General features: G+C 43.4%; 1 protein-coding gene and 1 long non-coding RNA gene across 5 annotated transcripts in view; one reads left to right on the top strand and one right to left on the bottom strand.

Annotated features, from left to right (window-relative positions):
- The window catches only part of LOC147710620 (uncharacterized), a 56,995-nt gene extending 39,377 nt beyond the window's left edge, over window positions 1–17,618 (top strand). The window contains exon 3 of the long non-coding RNA XR_015295868.1: window positions 16,205–17,618. This is a non-coding gene — a long non-coding RNA (uncharacterized LOC147710620). The remainder of the gene's footprint in view (window positions 1–16,204) is intronic.
- Window positions 17,619–19,421: 1,803 nt separating this feature from the next.
- Window positions 19,422–21,362, bottom strand: part of MTHFR (methylenetetrahydrofolate reductase) — an 80,907-nt gene continuing 78,966 nt past the window's right edge. For all 4 annotated transcript variants that reach the window (XM_086921296.1, XM_086921295.1, XM_086921294.1 and 1 more), the window contains exon 12: window positions 19,422–20,277. In XM_086921296.1, coding sequence (XP_086777422.1) covers window positions 20,083–20,277 — 195 coding nt within the window. In that variant the 3' untranslated portion in view covers window positions 19,422–20,082. The remainder of the gene's footprint in view (window positions 20,278–21,362) is intronic.

Genomic DNA, 21,362 nt, shown 5'->3' with positions numbered 1-21,362 from the left:
GAACACCCAGCCTAATACGTTCCTTTCTAAGACATTGAAATTCCACTAACTAACCAAGAGCATCAGCTCTGGTTTAAAGGCGCCCTACAACATCAAAATCACATTACCAGGCTCGGTCCACTAGGTTGACCAGGAGCAACTTGGCCAGTACGAGCCAGCTATACACCACATCCTGACATTGAAAGAATAACAGATGTAGAACTGTTAGCTCAGCTAAAACAATTAATTAAAATACATAGACAATTGGTTCAATATGTCATGGGGACTCTAATATTCCAACCTGCTATAAGAATTCCACAACAAACCCTTCTTCTAGGGAACACAAACAAAATTACACCACAGACTATACAATCAGTCATTGGTAAATTACCCACAAAAAGGGAACAAATACCATTCTGGTTAGCTCAAAAAATTACTCAGATCGAGGCAGTATTTCCTGATAGTACACCTCATGAGAAACACAAGATTCTAACAATCTGTTAACCAATGGGGATCGCACCACACCTGGAGGACTGTGACACTTGGGGTACAGTCTTTGCTGCAATCTACACAAAAACTCATGGTGTACCGTGTATGGCGGTAATACCAGACTTCCTGAAACAGATTCAAAATGAATACGGGACAGAACCTGCTTTAAATCTCGGTATGAAGTTACTGAAAGATTTCGAACAGGTCTCAGCTATAATATTAGCAAATATTAAAGGTGAAGCAGCATCCGTGGCAATCCGGCAAAAACTAAAAGAACTTGATGTAACTGAGCAACCGTATGAACTGGCCAGAATAATAGAAAAATCCTATGAAGAACTAGGACTAGATAGTTTGGAGGGAAACCAGTAAAGCCCGAACTAACAGAAAATCTTGAAAACGTTTTTATTAAAAACACTCTCACTACTCCTAAAAAGAAGTGGGAAAATACTAGACAGACACTTCCTAAAGAGGAAGGTCTCCTCAAAAGGAGCCCTCTGAAAAGAGGTATAACCTCAGAAACAGGGATAATTTGAGAAAACCTGATAGATATCAAGATACTGCTACACGTTCCTCTCGTATCTTTCAGATTTCCTCGCAGAAATCCGAAAGAAGAGGACGATCAGAACACAAGGAAGAACGCGTGAAGTCCAGAAATGAACAACACGTTACGAAATATAAGAAAACTCAATTTACCAAGAAGAAAGTAGCAAGTCTTAAAATCAGACATGCCGAGGATCTTGAGAACACAACTCAAGAATGGGGAGTGGGTCCAGACAATGCTGGACAGCGCAGCATAGATTACCATAGCTCGCAAGATCCTGAAGGATCATCTGGAGTTAGTGGACCTGAATGAATGCATTCAGGTTGAAACTGCAGATACCAGGGTTAGTGCACCACATAAGTTATATGAAGTAACACTCTGAATAGAGGGGGACATAACTAGGAAAATAAAAGCACTCTTTTGGGAAAAACTATCTAAGGGTTATGACATTCTTCTGGCTGAAAAAGACTGGCCACCTGAATTTGTCAGGGAGTGCCCACATGGTGAAGAAATCATTATGCCAGCCTTCTCAAATCATATTCCTATTCATAAAAAATACACCTATGCCAGAAAATGGGCTGAGGCCCAGGCTCCATCATTAAATAGAAAGCATGTGGGATGGGATGAGTATTCTCCTCACCATCAGATCCAGTTAAAAAATCAACCAACTGCTCAGAAGCAGTATCCGGTTAAACAAGAATTCAAAAAGCAGGTCAGGGAGATCCTAGATCAACTTGAATACCAAGGGCTGACTGAAACATGTACCTCGTCCACGAACAATCCTTGTTTCCTGTCTCCAAACCAGACAATACTTATCGTCTAGTTTTGGACTACAGACATTTAAATTCTTGTTGCAAAACCTTTGCAGTACAAAATGCACACAGTGCAGCACTGATGAATAACATCATGCACAAAAAATATAAAACCACATTAGATATTTCAAACTGTTTCTTCTGTCAAAATATTCCACCTGAAAGCAGGTACTTGACCGTTTTCTCAATTATGGGGACACAGCGTCAATTCTGTCGCCTCCCACAGGGATTCAAGAACAGTCCTGGGTTATTTTCAGCCAGAGTAACAGAATTACTGCAAACGTATGATGATAAGGCATTATCATATGTTGATGACATCTAGCTTACAGACGATGATTAGGACAGACACTTGGAACAGGGTGAACACCATAATACTTGACTTCGCCTCTGAAGGGTATAATTTCAACTTTAAAAAAAATCAAGAATTGCCCACCTCAACGTCCTATTCTTGGGATACGAACTTTCAAGTGAAGGCAAAAGCCTGGCAGCAAACTTTTTAGAGAAATGTGCGCTGCTCCAACCTCCAAAAATGCTGAAAAACTTAGTCAGTTCTAGGATTCCTGAATTTCGGAAGAACTTACATTCTAAATTACGCAGAAAGGGTTAAACCTCTCTACAAATTAAACAAACCTGATTTCAAACCTACTAATTGGGCTCAAAAACACACTGAAATTTTGCGTTCAGTGAAAACAGACATGTTAGCAACAACCCATTTACAGACACGTGTACATAAACGCAACATTGTAATCTGAATCATCCCAAGGAGATGCGGATTCACGTACCTAACCTTTAATGAAGGTGAAAAGGTACCAATAGCTTACAAATCACACTTGTACACACAAGCTGAAATGAAATTCACTTCAACAAAAAAATTCTTACAGCGGTTCAAACTGCAGTAGCAAAAGAGAGAGCCCTCAAACAGGGTAAACGCATAAAAGTCATTACTCCTGTACCTGCCTTAGAGGCAGTGACAAAGGCAAGCATTCCAAATGCAAAAGCTCTACATCCAAGATGGGTACAATGGGTTAATTCTCTTGCTGCAACAGACGTTGAATACATTTTTGACCCCTACTTGAAGACTCAAGAATTTCTCCAATACGAACAAGAATGTCCTATGCCCACTGAGATTCTGCCTCTAGAACATTACGGATGTATAATTTATACAGACCGATCAGCACAACCCGCAATTGGGGGAAAGCAAGCTAACAGTGCTGCGTGCGCGATTGTTAAAGGTCGCTGGCGCGATGGTAAATTCAGACCTATGGTCACAAAAACTCAATTTCTCGGAGACAGTACAGCTCAGCGAGCTGAACTCCAAACTTTCAAGATGGCGCTTGAAAATACCGATCGCGGATTCCCCACACTCATAGTGTGCGATTCGTATTACTGCATCCAGTCTTACAATGAATATTTCAGAACTGGGTTCAAAACGGTTTCAAAGACTCAAAAGGTGGCCCAATCAAACATAAAATGCTTTGGGAACAAGTAGTTATTTTACAGAAAGAAGTACAAAAGACTCACGTGATCCATACACTGAGTCATCAGCATGATGGCGTTCACGTTGCAGGGAATTCAATGGCTGATGAAGCCGTACAGGGGGTTGTACAAACGGCTTCCATAGCGGCAATCACTCGTTCAAAAACAAAAATAGACGGCAAAACAATGCTAGCTGTCAATGCCACAAGCAAAGGCAGCGGAGCAGAGTTACCTCTAAACTATCCACTCGAATATACATACATAATTGATGCAAACTCCGTTCCTTTTGCTCGAATCCCTGGAGTGGGGGATAGGGTAATCCCAAACAGGAATCAGAGAGGTGCTTTGATTCAAGAAGCACATATGGGAGAGGGTCTGATACATCAAGGGATCTCTAAATCTCTACTAGAATTACAAGAGATGTACTGATGGCCAGGGATGAGCGCCCACATTTACGAATTTGGAATTAATTGCGATGTCTGTTACAGAGATTCCTGACCAGATTCCTGACTACAGTGTAGCCAGCCCAGTACAGACACCATTGTTAGATAGCATTAGACTATCCACATTTGGCTGTGGCCTCAGCGCTCGGCTGACACCCAAACTGTTATAAAAGATTTGCAAGTCTTTATCGGCACATACGCAATCGGCACGCTACATTCTGACTAGGGTCCTGCTTTCAGCTCTCGGGCTTACAAGGAGGCCCGAGCCAGCTTGGGCGTTGCATTGCGGTACTCAAGTCCATTTAATCCTGAGGGAAATTCGGTTGTGGAAAGAAAAAAAAGTGACATAAAGCAATCTATAACAGCCAGGGTATTAGGTTCGGGTGACGGGTGGGTCAAACATCTAATAAGTGTCCAACGTAGTCCTAATAACCTGACAAGAAATTTTCTGGGTGGAATCACTCCATATGAAATCTTTTTTGGTACTAGAATGATGGTCGAAGACCTCGATCGTCATATTTCAGTGGTAGAACAAAAACCATTTGATATCAAAGATCTTTTGGCTGTTTTGCAGGACATAAATGAAACAAGAAGAAGTCTAAGCAACACAATACAAAAGCCAATGACCACTGGAGAAAAACCACCTGCCCCAGCAAGACCTGTCTGGATTCCAAAGATTGGGGATCTGGTCAGAGAGAAAATAGCGGATAAGAAGGAATTTGGGCCTTCTTACAGAAAACCAATACCTGTACTAGCAGTCCACGGATCATGAACAGTGTTACTGCTGCCCCTTGCTGGAAGAAAGGAGATCCGGTCCGTATCAATTGACCTGGTAAAACCACACCATGTGGCTGATGATAAGTAGTAGGCCGAGTGGACTCCAAAGATGTAGCGGGCGACCAAATCTTGCTACCATCCAAGAGGTTCAAACTGAAAGACTCATCAGCTTTTAAGAATCTGCAGTGAGAAAAGAAGGACTATGCAATAAAGCCATGGAACTTGTGCCTCTTGAAACCCAAATAACAGTTCGTCAAGAAACTCCAGTCTACAATGATGTATCATCTGACTATACTGACATGTCAAGGGAACAAGCAGCTCCAGCGATTTCAAATAATCCGGATGCAATACCCACAATTGACAGAACTGCCTCTGGCTATTTCATCAACTTCGATAACTTTTCTGAGGATCCAAGTGAGCCTGAAAAAACGCCAACAAACACAACTTTCAACAAAGGAACAAGTAATAGGACTTTTTCACTAGCTTGCAAATACAGATCTGTTTTCACCATGGGTTGATTTTTGGATTGTGTTAGGTGTGCTTTTTCTCCTACTATGGCTCTGGCTCATTCTTGTTTTAAGTTTGGGAATGCTGATAGATGGAAAATATAGTAAAATGGACACAGCAAGTAAGAACATCAACTTGCTCCTGAAGCCACACAAATCATCTCATCGTGAACAAAGAGACCCGTCATCAGTAAACATCACAGCCGTTCCTCTACCTGGTGGTATAGCATGGGATAGAACTGATTATGACATTTATGACCCTGTTGAGCTGCTGAAGATTTCACACCAATTTAAGGTTTCCTTGAGTGATTTTGTGTCACGAGTACATTTTCTGATGATTGGGACTTTGAAACTGTTACTAACATGATGGCAGACTTAGACATGTTAGCAAAATTTGCAAAACATGAATACTTAGATGGTTCATCAAATTATGAAGAAATGTATTGTTTTAATCATTTTGGTCATCATTATTTGCACAAATCTGCAAACCCTAGAAATGTTTTAACTTATAATCAATGGGAACATTGTCCAACACCATCAAAGGGAAGCTAAAAAACATTTTATGAAAAATGTCCATACTTCTCAGGTTTTATGTCACAAATCCAGAAACATTTTACTTTAAAAAGTTTAATAAGACAGGCATGAAAAGTATGTTAACTAATACTAAGCACATTTATTCTGTGGCCTTTTGTGCTCAATTGTCCACATTAGGTTTTGACTTTTGGAAAGACAACATTGAGACAAAAACTGTCTGGGGCACAAAAGACTGGCAGGTACAAGGTTCAGAAGCATTATTCAGAGCCTGCATCATCCCAGAACAAATAATGTTCTTAAATTAAACTGTTCAACAGACATCTTGTCTTGGCCTGGCTAAGATAAAAGATTTAAACAAACCGTCCATACCTAAGCCCACACCTGATAGTAATAGAACTACAGATGAGGAGGTAGACGTAAATTATATTTTACAACAAAACAGACCTAATCCTGATAGGAAAAAATTGTTAATCTGGCCCACAGACACGAATAACTGTCAAGATAGATTCCTGAACAAGACACAAGGATTTAAAGTAATTAGGCCAGATACAAGATATGTCCAGAGACAACATCCAGGGATAATAACAACTTACAGTGTAGGAAAACTGTGCCTTGAGTGGCTACAAAAATCTGCACTTCCGAATATAAAACACTGAACTTTACTTAAAGATGGCATTGATTTGAGAGAATTCTTACTTGGACCTCGCAAACAGCGTCATAAACGCTTCATATACACCGGTATTTACGCTGCTTACAATGAAGCATGAAAAGTCACGCAAATGGAAACTGCAGAACGAATACGAGAAATTGATCGTATTAATTTAGAGAAAACTCTCTCTGTAGTTGACAATGGATTAACAGCTCTGTCGTCCAGAATTTATTCTTTGGACAGCATTGTATCCTCTGCCATAGACATAATGGAACAGGACTTGCTAATGTTACAACATGGCCAGTCTCAATTGCGTTCTATAATGCTGCTAGGCTGGATGTTAGAAAACCTTCGTTCAGGCTATGTGCCTTGGCGTCTAATCAACACCACGCCATTGTTTACTGGATTTTACCTTACAGATAAACAAATCTCTTTGGCACAGAGGGGAGCAGACTATACGGTGCTGAGCATAGAAAAACTGGAAAGATTACCATTAACCGTTTCTGAGAAACCAGCCGTTGAATGGATAATACATGGCACCATCCCGATACCAGTAACGATTTTCCAGCTTCAGTATTGCTTAAAACACATACCAGCAGGCCTGTATGAAAGGTTTGGTAAAGAATACATAAAGTCAACCTGGGATTTACCATACACACACAAATGTTGGAGTGGGGAAAAGGAGGTATTTCTTAGTGGTAGAAATTGCAAAACCACATTGAGCGGTACACTTCTATGTCAAGGCATTAATTTACATGGATCCTGTGATGGTTCTTCAAACAACTTATCATGCCACCTGCAGGGTTCCCCGGCAGCAGTGATAGATCCAATGTTTAGGCAGCTTTCCAATGGGAGCTACATAATGCTGAATGATCACAGCTGTTGTGGAATGATGCCATGAATAGCCTATCTCGTTAGTGTGTCAGCCAGGGTCACTTGCTGTATGCAAGTATTGTTTCCGAAAAGTAAGACAGACGAGGAGTCGCCACTATGGCCTTCACTGAACATCTCTTCTATACGAATTGATACTTTAAGCAGAATGAAAGCCATTCTTTTACAAAAGACTGTGCCACTGACCTCATCCAGAGAGACGTATGATCTGCAAGTTACAAGGTCCTCTGCGGAGATACATGCCTTATTATCAACCAACTGCCCCATACATTTTGCAGAAATAATAGGTTGTATCTTAAACATGTCGGATACCAGTGGTATTGTACATGTATTAAAGACGATTTGTTCAGGACTGTTAGCACCCTTTGAAGCAGTCCTAGGCATTTTTCCAAACTTCGTGCACTCTGTGTTTGGCGGCCTGCCTCATCTTGGGACTCGTAGCAGGGATACTATTTTTGTTCCTTCTGCTCCAATATGGAAAGTCCGGTCACCAGAGATACCCACATTACCATGGAGAACGCTCGTCTGGCAATGCAGTATCGTGAACGCATAACACAGATTCTTGGCTTGGCTTGTTTGAGAGATCTGAATACCAGGTGGTTCCTGTCATTCAGACCAATCTGGCAAGATTGCATCTTACCTGTTCTACGATGCCTGCTTTGTGGAGAGGAATGTGTGTTGGATATCTGTCTAACACTTCCATCAGCACTGCCAACTGATGTTGACGCTTTGCTTGGTTTAGTAACGGCTCATGCATTGTGTTGCCCCCATTGGCTACCAATCCTGATGACGGCATTCATTGAGATCTCACTGGCAATTCCAGCTGAGGGTGAGATACTCGGACCAACAGGCACACAGGTACCATCTACTGCGAACATTGCTAATGCGACTGACGCTGACGGTGATGCTTCTCATCTGTGTACGATTGATCTACTTAATGAAGTGGTTCAACTTTCATCTACCGTGGTAGACTATTTCTTTGCCAGCCTAGACGATTTAATGTTTCCTCCTGACACAGAGAATAACTTTTGAAGTTAGCACACAGCGTTCTTTCAACTTTGAAATTCGACCTTTGCTTTTTCAAAACAAAAACTTCTAACTTTGGAACTCTATTTTTCTATGATTTGATTTGACTTTTTTTGAAAAAAGGATGAACCTTGGCAAAAAACAATCTGCTTAAAGTAGAACTATTCTTAAAGAACAAGAATTCTTTGAACACTTCCTAGAAACAATATTGACCTTATCAAGAAACCAAAACAGTTTATATATTCTGCTATGGGATGGTCTCGACCTTTTTTCTGTAATCAGAGCCATTTCATATATGTAATTCTTATGATTCATTCAGTTAGCAATACTAACAACATGCTACATGATTGAAATGAAATCATTGCTTTTCAAATGCGTTCAGTATAAATGCTCACTTATTCGTGACAACCATTTCAAATGGATTTTCATGTATTTTTGGGTGGGATTGTAAACACATGCTTTAGATATATTTTAGTGCTGAAACTTAGTAATGTTGAACATAATAAAGTGGAGTGGGTGTTATATAGCATTTTAGGACCCTAGTGTAATTTTCCCGATTCATGTCCTGATATAGGTATAAATCACCATATCCTTACATAGGCATAGAAATCATAACCATATTTAGACATAGCTCATGCAGTCCAAATACGGCATGGTTACTTCCACTAGTTCTGAAAATCCACAACGATTTCTTGGAAAACTCGGCTTCAGCAGCTAGGGACTTCCCCTTGCTTGAATATTGATTTATCCAAGAACTCATGGAGTTTTCAAAGAACTGAGACTCTTTGATGACGTTATTATGTCCACCTTTACGTCAAACTCAGCACCTTCAAGGTATAAATATGCCCACACTTGCCATAGCAAACACACAGTGGTTTGGAGCAGTTCAACTATCTACTTGCCCGACGCATCCTGCTACATCAAGTGCCGAAGGAAGCGGACCATCCAGCAGATGCACTGAGAGAGGCGCTGTCTTTTCTCTTGCCGAGAAATCCAGCTCCGGTGTTTCCAAGCTACCCATGCGGGTTGTTGGGAAATCGAGTCCTAAGACAGACCTCCTTCATTCTAAACCAAGGTACGGAGCTGATTAGACCCTAAGAGAAATCTTGGATAGATTCTTGGCAAAAAGAATACTAAACTTATGCTACACCACACTTACTTCTTCCCTCGTACTAGACCTACGTTGGGTACATCTGGGTAGGCGTATTTTAGAAGCACCAGTTCAGTACTTTTTAGCCTTTGTTATGTATGTATGTATTTATTTACGGTCTAGGAACCATAAAATGCTTTTACAGTATTATTTTATAATACTCTTCTTACTGTACGCATTATACTTTGCAACCAGTATCACGATTGTAGCAGTTCATTTCTTCTGCTAGAGAAAGAAGACTGTTCAATATATACTTTTATTGAAAACGCCCGTCTCTCTATTTCTCTGAACCTCTGGTGAAACAAAGCATGCACGAATCACTGAGTAAAATATCTATCTACTGTTTCCACAACTCTGAAGATCAGTTTTATCTTGGGGAAACAAAGTTGTCATGTTTATGCGGTTGTCAGAATCTAAATCTCTTCTTGTGAATTCGAGAAAGTTTCTAGTGACCTCTGAGCTAGCTGGCACTCCCAATTAAGTTTAATATATTCGATAGCTACCTAGTAGACATAAGTCCTACGCCACATCTATAGGATATATTATTCCAATGCGCAGAGCCTATTGGGAATATAGGAACTACACTACAGTCCTCCACTGGGGATGAGAATTGCAGGTGCTGCAGGCGAGGGATTTGTTAACTCTTATGAACTGTAGAGATTTTTTGCACGCACTGCCTGTAGAAGAGAAAAGGTTGTGAAGGAGAGCTCTCTCTGTTCCTTCCAAACTCTTTGTGACCAAATAAAGTTAAAGACGCATTGGGGAGTCACCTAGGGAAGACAGAAACTCAGTGAAGGGTTCACAGCCTTTCCTTAGGATAGTTCTGTGGCATCAAAGCAGTACCTACGCTACAGTGTGCCATCAGAAACTATTTATTTATAAAAGTGAACACGGTGTTACCAGCCCCTATAACGAGAGATGTAAAACAATGGTACGGTGTTCTAAAAATAGAGAACAGGGGGTGTTTTATCTCGGTTAATAAGCCACCTCAGGTGAATGCCTGGAGGACTGTGAATATAAGCAAACTCGGTCATAAACAAAGCTACAATTCCTAATATATGTAACATGCTTAAAGGAAAAGCACTGCTCTATTTGTTAGTGACTGACTCGACTGCACATACCACACAAACTCCCTGAGCAGCTGAGCTACGAGGTTGGATGAGGTAGAAATCAGGATAGAAATATCCGGAATCCGAAAGATAAGAAAATAGCATTTCATTTCAGATTTGTACAAGTAAAAGTAAGTGAAACCAGTATTTATAGTCACATTAGGCCGTGGGTTAAGCCAAGGGCAAGGCCCTGCCCTTCCAGCCTCCTGGCCTGGGGACCGGAGCATTGCACACAGTGCCCGCCCTGCGCCCGTAGCATGAGTGCTCGGGCCTCTGACTCCATGACCGTCACCACGCGCATTGCTTTATTTCATTACTTATTGGTTACTGCTGGTGGCACTGTTTCATTAGGAGGCCTGCTGCTGCTTCTAAGTGCCCGCCTCGATGTTGTGTTGACTCGTGCAATGCGTGTGTGCAATGTGTGGTCCCTGGAATGAAAAAAAGTTACGCACGCTGCTGCAGGCCCCTATTCCCACAGAACCAAATAGAGCCCAATCAGTGGCCCGCCCACCGGCAAAACTGAACTGAAGGCAAATTGAATTGCATCCATAGACAATGGATTTATTATCGGGCTTGCTCTCTCAGCAGCACAGCAACACTTTTCTTCACCGAGGGACTCTGGAGACTGCAATAGAGTGTGAAAAACACTGCAGTAAGTCAGTCTCAATTATATTTGACACTTGACGTACAGACTGCAGTGCAGTCGGGTTGTTGTTGTGAGTTTGCAGTGGCAGTGTAGACCCGGCCCTGATAAATAAGTGCCGGTGCTAAGCACCAGACAGCACTGGCACAAATGAAGCACTGATTTTGTACAAAAGATCTAAAGGTGTTCAAAGTAAGTAACTGTTGGATCCGTGCCAATATTCATGACATCAGCAAAAAGAAGAAATGATGGACAAATGATAGAGGGAATGCTAAACAATGCCCTGGTCGCAAAGATCTGGATTTAATCCATGGTTCCTTCGCTCACCACGCCACCCCAGTTTGGACCTAGCCATATGCAAATCAGTCTTGACCCTGTTCCCCATGAGAACAGTCCAGCCCAAACTACTAAGACTGGTCCTCCCTGGACTGGAAACAAGCATTCTGGGACTGGTTTTGGGGCATCACCCCATAGCAGCCAGGCTAGCTTGAATCCAGTGGTGCAGTGAGCACAGGACCCAAATCTGAACATACCCTTCCCACTTAGGGTGACAAAAGTAAAAGGAACAAAAGATAAACAGAATGCTGAACAATGTAAATCTTTACTCCCAGTCGCAAAGATGTGGGTTTAATCCTTTGTTCTTTTGCCCCACCACGCCACCCCAGTTTGTACCCAGCCATATGCAAATCTGTCTTGACCCTGTTCCCCATGGGAACAGTTCAGCCCATACTGCCATGCTAGGTCTTCCCTGAACCAGAAACAAGCTTCCTGGCATCGATTTTGGGGTAACACTCCTCATCAGTCAGGCTAGCTTGAATCTCGTGGCGTAGCAAGCACGGGACCCACCTCTGGGCATACCCTTCGCTCTAAAAAACAAGGTTTGATGGAAACTGAAATGCTTCCTGTAAGACAGATGGTTCTTGATTTAAAGAGAACAGGAAAGGGAAGCGCAGGAGGAAATAACGTCCTTGATGAATAAAAATCCATACGCAAGATAATGCCTCAATGCCATCAAAGGAGGGAGTGTTGATGGAAAATTATAGTGTGTTACAGAAGGGTAGAGCAGGTCAGACAGGGGTGCTACGTGCATGGTTGTATGACATGACAACGCGTGGTATTACTACGCGTGCCATTACAACTCAGGAATTACAACGCAAGTCGTTACAACCACTTTCGGTCGCGGGCGCTGGATAGTGGAATAGTTTCTTTTTCTATTCCAACTCCAGCCCACGTTGACAGTAGGGAAGGAGTTGGATAGAAAATTAAAGTCATCCTAACGACTTTCGTTGTAATTCCTGCGTTGTGATGGCAGTGCGGGGTAATCCCCGCGTTGTCATTGCTGTTCACCACGTGCATTGAATGGGTAAGTGAAAAGAGACAGGCCAGGTGAGGACAGGACAGCGTTTGCATTCATGCCACCTGCAGTAAGCTGAAGAAACAAATGCAATTGTTGCCTGGCAGTAGTTAGTACTCAGAAAACAAACCATGAAAACGGTGGTCAGGTGAAAACGTATTGCTTGGAGACTTACTGAAGCTCTGATGGTGACACATTTAGGGTGCTTCTCTTGATAATAAACGTGATGCCTTATTTGGTAAGCTATATTACAAACAAGATTGCCTCATATCATATGGCTTATTGGTGTGAGTGATCAATGCCTGCTCCTTTCGCAATGCACGGATGCAGACTTCAATAGAGTGTTGCCGTGGATTACCGCTATTGGCTGTGTATAGGTCACGTGGAGTCTGATATTGTATACATAGGCAAGTGTTTGGTCATCCGAGGAGGATCCCAGTCGCATAATATATTACTGCCACCGATGTGCCATCAGTTATGCTGCAACCAGTGAGCACAGCAGCTTGCTGCACCCACTCTCACTGAGACTGCCCCACTGGCGCTGCCTCTGTGACCCTGACTCATGAGCCAGCCTTTCTGGCCCTGTCTTTGGCTGACTGGTGCAGGTGGGATCCGATACCACTATGTGTAACATTTCCATGCGTTCTGGCCTGAGGACATGTGACATTTTCACGGTTTATGGCTTGGGTGCCAGTTGAGGGTGTGGGTGGAGCCAGAGAAATGGGTGTGGCCTCCGATAAACATTTAAGCACCTGGGCTTCATATTTTACAAATTAAGCACTGCCCTCATCCCTATGTTGTTCAACACCTACATGACCACCTAGCAGACATCAGATCCCACAGCCTCAACATAATTTCCTATGCAGATGATGCTTCACTCATCCTCTCGCTCACTGAAGACCCTGCCACCACAAGAACATACTTCTGAGATGCCATGACCAATGTAGTCAATTGGATGAAAACCAGCCGCCTCGAACTCCACACAGACAAAACAAAAGTACTGATCTTTGGGAAGAACACATCCATATCCACAGCTGGTGGGCAGCAGAACTCAGACCCACACCTTTGCCAACAGAACACACACGCTACCTAGGCATCATCCTCGAAAGCAAACGGACCATGAAATGGAAAGTCAAAGCCTTCTCCTGCTTCCACACCGTCCACACGCTCCGCAGAATCTTTAGATGGGTCCCAGTCAACGCCAGAAAGACCGTCACTCAGGCCCTCATCACCAGCTGCCGCGACTACGGCAATGCACTCTATGCTTCAGATCATTCAGAACGCTGCAGCCAAACTCATCCTGAACCTCGCAAATCACTCACCACTCAGAAGCCTCCACTGGCTCACAATCCAGAAGAGATGCCAATTCAAGATCCTCATGCACCCCTACAAAGGCCTACACGATCAAGGACCAACCAACAGCACCCATCCACTCAACTTCCATCAACCTGCAAGACACCTAAGCTCGTTCTCGCTAGCCCTTGCGCACCTCCCGCATCCATTGCAGCTGCAGTGGGGGGCATTCCTTCTCCTACATTGCGTTTCAAGACCTGCAATGACCTGTCCCACCACCTCCGGACTGCTCCCTCTCTGGCAAACTTAAAGATCTGGCTTTACGACGTAGACCCAAAGCGCTCAGATACCTCGAGAGGTGACAGTGTTGTGCTCTACAAAAACTGATTAATAGACATCACACGCACTCATTATACATTGACAATAAATCATATTGTGTAAATCAATGTGAAGGATGTGTTACATAAGACAGTGAGAGTTACGAGTTGTAGGAGCCACATGTCTTTCATAACTTACTGTGCTACATTAGAAGGGTTACAATTTATGAACTATTTGCGTATAATAAAAATCTGTCATCTGCGTTTTACATAATGTGCTTTGCAGGAGACATTCTAACCCTCTAAGGTACTTTGAGTCAAAACTGGGACTAGCAAACAACGCTGATCCGTGTAGCAAATACTTTACCCTTCAGAGTTATCTTACCATTATTATTCCCTGAGATTTAGTTGGCACACAAAGATCTCTACAGCAGCTGCTTTAGTCACATAAAATATTTTAAAATGCAGACTTAGCAATCTATTAGGCAGAACAGATTTACTGCCACGTTTCTCCTTGTTGCCAATTTCTTTGTTGCAAGGTTTAAAAAGAAATAATAATGAGTTGAGGCCCAGATTTTGATTGGGGGTAGCGTCACTTTTTGGCACAAACCCGACGATAAATCGAATTTGTTAAATATTGTAATGCGCTCAAATGTACTCATGATAGACCTGCCAAACATATGTGTGTGGTCTTAAGATCGGATCTCACTTACTGTGATGTCACTTCCTTTGAGGTCATGGGTTGTGATGCTACTTCCTGTGATTCCACATGCGTTGTCATGTGTCGTGATGTCACACACCATGATGTCACTTACATACTGCCTAACTTGGTTATCCCACCCACTTCCTTTTTTTTAGGATTTGTGCACTGCTCCCAAAGGAACGTTAACCAAACATCCAGAGTGAAAAGCATGATTTATTTCTTCACAAGAGCTACGGCCTCAAGTGGGCCTATAAAACAGCTCTGGAGGCAGGTGTCACTCTCCAAAGGGCAGCTGATAACCACGTCAATGATGGCGGACTAACAGATAGTTGATGGAAAAATGCCCAGTATGGAAGTGGTGCTGAGAACTTCAGTGGCCACATTACTAAGAAATTAACAAACTAGGGCATCATGAACCACGGAGATGTAAAAAAACTCATGACTGTTGTAGCTACCGAGTCTAAAGTGGAGCATCTTGGGACTGCTGCATGGGCTGCCCGACCGAGGCTGGTGTGTAGGACCTTACATCAGAGGTTTGTTTAATTCCTAGGTCAGGGGAACAGCCCCCTAATCCCAGTTTCGGTGATGAGGTTGGCTACAGGGGCCCATGCATGAAACAAAATCTGGTTGAATTGGCAAACTCACACCAGCCTGAATTGGTGACTAGGGCAGCGATGAAGCTGAAGGACCTCTCTACATGGGTAGGGTACAGGGTGCTGATTTTCTTGGACCTTAGTCATAACACATTTGAGGATACAAGAAATGCAGAGTGCTAAAAAGGCCATGGTAGCAGCAGGCCTGGATGCCGAATTGTGGTTCCCGGTCAAGCAGCTAGTGATCATAAAGGGAACAGTGGGTCTTCACACTCCCAGATGCTACACACAAATCTTGAGTGTCACTCCCAATGAGCGACCATGGAGCTGCAAGCTGTGACTTACCATGACCGCACCCTATTGAGGCTCTTGAGTGTTTTCTATGTCCACGCGATAATAACACGGGAGAAGGCAAAATAAGTACAGTTCAGTTACTGACAACAGGCAAGCTTAAGCTTATGCATACATATTGAAGTTTTTTTCCTGATTTTACTTTATTTTGGGCTCTGGGCCCCCTTTGCTTGTCTCTCCGTCCCCTCCAGTCGCGGGTTGTGGGTTTTTCTCTAATGCCGCATGGTTTCTCTGTACTTTCTTGCATGCTGGGCTCCTTTTGTTCATTATTTTGGTTCCTCTGAATATCGCTGTATGTACGTCTCCTTACAGTGATCACAGCCAGTGCTTTGTGGAGATTGTTAATGCACACATTTAACCTAAATAAAAGCATAATGTTGGGGTTACTCCTAGTACTTTTTCAAAATGTTTTGTGTTCTTTTTCATAGATATCTATATTGGTTATTGCCACTTGGGCCACATTGGTTGATTTATCCAGTGCTGACAAACTACTGTATCTTTCCTATTGGTCTTTGGTGGGATTGTCAATTGCCTGCTTTCACTTTCTCACATTTCTGTGTTGCACTAGGTTTGACAGAAGATGTTGCACCACACCTGGACGACGTGTGCTGAAGACCCAGGTTTCTAAACGTTTAGTTAAGACACAGATCCCGTGCTTTGACAGACTCGTCAACCCTAAAAGGACCTGCATGGAGCAGGGACGAGCCACTGGAAAATTGGGCTTTTGGGCCCCCTGCATTGCCTAACGAGGAACATCTACCCTATCCCAGCAAGATCAAAATCGTACAGACACACCTCCGGTGTTATACGCAGCCCAGCTCTGCAGAAGGTTGCTGTGTGACATGGGATGGCACTGGGTAAGGTGGCAGGCCTGGAGTGAGATAAGCAGACACGTGAAGCTGAATGAAATCTGGCGCATTCGGAGTGGTATGGCCACAGGCAGCAGACATGTGAACCGGTACTATTGAGTTGCTAGGCCCTGATCATGTACAAGTATGATGATCACACATCATGGCATGAGAGTTCTCATCTCTATGTGCCCGATGTGTACAGGCCTCACTGTCGGAATGTAACTGGGTACACCAGCCCGCCCAGATGTGCCGAGTGTGTACATGGCATGAGGTTTGGTGGCTCCAGTGCTCACCCTCATGTTCCTAGTGTACTCATGAGTCATGATCCAAATGTTGATTGGTACACTAGCTCTTAATGACAGCCAATGCAACGAAAGGAAAACGACAGCAGAAGATATTGGAATAGCTAGAAGAGGGTTTCCAGCCTCCCAAAGCTCTTGGGATTACACCCCAGCCCACCCAGAGACAAGTCTACACATCGACCTAAAGAGCATTTGTATGATATGTGTGAATCCTATTAGAGCAAACCTGCCAAACACTATAATGTTTGTCCTTGAAACTGCTAAGGTAGCCAATTTAATTGGTTAACACACCCTTTGCAGAGATCTTGGGTGAATCCTGCAGATCAGCATCTTAAGAGGATTCGTCATCTCAACTAAAGCCTAAAGACATATTTTAGAGAATTTCACTGCTGCTAACTTGACCAAATCAAACATTTATTTTTTCCTTTCCCTTGAATTTATTCTCATGTTTCTCTCAACATAGTTACCCTCGTTCTGCAACGTGTGCAAAGCAAAACCCAACACGTCCCCAGATTTAAAGGTTTTAATTATTTTTCCGTTGTCAGTACCAGAGCCCCAAATGTTTTATGTCCCTATTTTAACCTCTCCAGAGCTTGAAGTGCTCTGCAGGAAATAGTACTATATGCATAATCTAAAGTCGTAAATGGGCCATATAAGAGGCCATGTGCATCTTTTTATTTGTGCTCTTGTACAATAGATGCAGGGTTGCCCTTTTACACGCGAGTCACCGCTATTTTGTCAATTTTTTAAAACAAATAATAAATAAATAAAAATAAGTGCAGGGGGCGAAAGCTGGGTTTTCCTGAAAGAAAGCCTAGTGTTGATTTCACCTCATGTCTCTTTCTTCATCCACCTTAAACTTGAAACAGAAAGTAACATATTTATAAAGCATGGCATTTGGAACCAATGACAATACAACCACCTATTAAAGAGAAACATGGATGAGCCTCGGTGAGGCCACGGTGTTCTAAATCTTTCAGTTTCCCCACAGTAAGGCTCGGTGATTTCCCAACCTCGTGGCGGTCATATTTATCGGAGAGAAGGCTGTGTCCATACCTAATTAAAGCGTGATGCGAAAATCACGGTTTCCCGAGTGCGTCTCATCTGGATGGGTAACCTGGAGCTGGTATGTGTATGTAGCCACCCTGCTACAGAGACTTTACCACCCCTGGAGGGGCCCATGAGGTTGGGAAATCACTTACTGTGGGGAAACAGTGAAGGATTTAGGACACTGTGGCCTCGCCAAGGCTCATATAGAGCAGTTTGAATTTTGGACAGTAATTGTGCAACCCATCAGAGTGATATTGATTTTGGCACTACATCACCCAGAATGCCCTGTCTCATTCGAGCAGGCAATTTAGGGCGGGCAATATATTTAAATTGGGAGAATGTGTCCAGCACGAACCAACTTCCGCCAGCCTCTGAAGAAGTGAAAACGAAATGCGTCAGGCTAAGGCTAAGACGGAGTGGCTGTCATAGTTATCGGAGATAATGCTGTGTCCATACCGGATTAAGGAAGGGGGGCGGGGGGAGGGGGGGTTAGAGGAGAGATAGAGAAGAGAAAGGAGAAGAGAGAGAGGGAGAGAGAGAATGAATATATATATATATATATATATATCCACACAATCCAGTGACAACATTTTTTCAAACCAAGAGAAAGTTGTCACTGGATTGTGTGGATATAATAGGGGTGACGACCCTGCTGTGTTTCCCGCTGTAACAAGCGGCTCGGGCTAAAGCTGATTCTTAGGTGGAATATAATAAAATATATATATATATATACACACACACACACATATACACATATACATATATATATATATATAGTATATACACACACATACATACACCCTCCTCCTGTTTGAAAAGGCTCCCTTGAGCTACTGAGCGGACACAAGCTTCTGTTGATGCATCTGTGTCCAGTGATGGTACAGACACCTGAGAAGACATTGGGTAGCATTTCCATCACCCCCCTAAGCGACTTGTTGCTCTCTAGTGATGAAGGAATTAATCAAGAAACACTTGTCTAAAGGTACACAGCAAAGGCTGCACCAACAAGGGTGAAAAATTATAGACTACTACGGAAGTAAGTGTTATCATGCACTACATTTACTGTGATGCATTGGGGCACATTGAGTGCTGGGACATGAAGGAGGGTGCTCCCACCCTCCTCCTACATGAAGATTAAATGCCAAAACCATGCCTGCGTTGCCAGATGCAGGTAAAGGAACTGATAAAGAAAATGTGTGAGGTTCGTGTCTCATGAATACAAATCACACTAGGGTATCTTCCTAAAAGCCCAATGCCCCAGCCAAACCCACTGTCATTGATGTGTTTCTCCACAGCACCTGTTACCGCCAATCACCCACTGCCTAAACGGGTGTCCTGTGTTGAGCTGGGCTTGAGTTGAGAATCAATTTTCAGCTAGAAGGGAAATGAATGAACGAATGAACAGCTGAGCTTCATTTGTAGTGTTTGGTGGGAGCATGTCTGCATGCTAGAGTCCAATGGGTGCCTTCCAAGGCTGTAGAACAAGGTGTAATGAACATCACTAATTAAGTGCTAGATCCTTACTGAAGACAGAAGGGTGATAGGGAGAGCTGCTGGGTTTGATGAAAAGCAAACATCTAGATTTATACTTCTGTGTCAGTTAATTTAATCTTTTCTCTCCCATTTAAAATAAAATAAAAATAACAGCTTATAGGTAAAAATTACTCTTGGGGGTACACAGCGGTTGTATACCAAGAAATCTTTGATGTGTGCTCCAGTCCGAGCATCTCTCCTTATGATGGGAAATGTGAAGTGCTGCAAGAATTGCTGGTACTGCTCGGTCCAGTGTTCAAAAACACTCTCCCAGGCCCCAAGTGCTATCCTACCCTTTCTTCTGTTTAAAAAAAGGCTTCCCTTATACAGATGCCCATAGGGCCAGTTTAGCTGCAACGAAGGGCCCTGACCTCCACCTGGACATTTTGGACGTGAAAGAGGTAGCCAGTATGCCCCTCAGTCTGGGGTGGTCAATAGTGTTCAGCAGAGCGCTCAGTGCATCCAAGCTCTGCCCACAGCTATCCACACAGATATGTCCACCCCAGGATGTCATCCTAGGCAACCATGCACACCGTCCTGTATGTACTCCTGGGCAGCGACCTACGACCGCCTATCCATGCCCTCCTGGGCAGGGTTTGGAGAAGGCACTCAAGTCATTGCCTGATGCAGAGAAGCTGTGCTCGCCCTTGCTTATCTGCCTCCATCCAGGTGGTGAGGTAGCGGCCTCTGTGAGGCGGTGCTGATCCACGCTACTCGGAAGGAGAATTCAGCTCCTCAAACATGTCATCGATCACTTGCCAGAGGCAGTTCTCAAGAGGGAACTCGTTGTCCACCAGATTGACCAAGTAATAGTTGTCGTGAATGTACTGGATGATCATGCGGGATGGAGACTCCTCCTCGTAGAGCTTAGCCCACTGCTCTGTCCACAGTGCGAATGCTTCATCCTGTGGGGAATAGACAAGAGAAATGGTCAAATTCTAAAGAGGGAGAAGATCACCACTAGAAGTGGGAGGGCACAAATGAATAGGGAGATGGTCACAACGCTCAGGGAGAAGGTACAGCAGAACAGGGAGCAGGTCACAATCAAAAGGGAAATTGTGCAGGATTTGAGCGAGGGCAACACTTAGCATTGAGAGGGTATATAAGTAAAAAGAGTGGGCCACACCCTTCAGGGGAGAATTTACAGAAGACCAAGGAGAGTCACAACTTGTAGAAGGAGCGGTTCAACAACCCAGTAAGAGGGTCATAGCTAGCAGTGAGAGAGTCATGACCAACAGAGAAGGTGCAGGAGAATAGGGGAGAGTTCCAATCTGCAGGGTGTGAGTGCAGGAACCAAGAGACAGCCTAAACTAGCAGTCAGAGGGTTCAGATAGAAGGTGCAGGAGAATCAGGAGAATGTCAAACAGCAGGGAAAAGGTGCAGAAACCCAGAGAGGGTGCCTCAACTTGCAGAAGATCCTGCAGGGAAAGACGGAGAGTCTCACACGCAGCAGGAAGATTTTCAGCCTTCAGGAAGCAGGCATAGGTGAACAACAAGAGGTTCTAGTTCAGCAGAAGATACAGGAGAAGAGGGTGGAAGGTCTCAGTCAGCAGACTGAAGGTACAGGAGAAAAGGGAGGGTGCCACAACATAAAGGAAGAGGGTGCAAAGTTCATAAGGGACACAGTGTGCACGGACAGTGTACAGGAGAGGAGAGAGTGTCACAGTAAATGTGCTGGAGAACTGGGATATAGCTACAATCTGTAGGAAGAGGAAACAAAAGAATACAGAGAGCATTACAATGTGCAGGATGAAGGGTAAGAAGACCAGGGAGAATTGCTGCATGTTGGAAGAGGAGGCAGAAAAAGAGAAGAAAGAAGTAGGAGGGGATAAAGAGGAATAGCATGAAAGAGTACCATGGGAAAAAGAAGAAGCACATTTTTAGATGGAGAAATATGGAAGAAGAAAAAGGTTGAAGGGATGTTAGGCAAAGCATGAAAAATACACAGTTTTGTAGAGGGAGGGAGAAATGTTGAGAGGGTACAACTTGT

Source organism: Lissotriton vulgaris, chromosome 5, assembly GCF_964263255.1.
Source record: "Lissotriton vulgaris chromosome 5, aLisVul1.2, whole genome shotgun sequence".
Lineage (NCBI taxonomy): Eukaryota > Metazoa > Chordata > Amphibia > Caudata > Salamandridae > Lissotriton > Lissotriton vulgaris.
The sequence above is the reverse complement of the archived record's forward strand: the minus strand, read 5'-3'. Positions and strand labels throughout refer to the sequence as shown.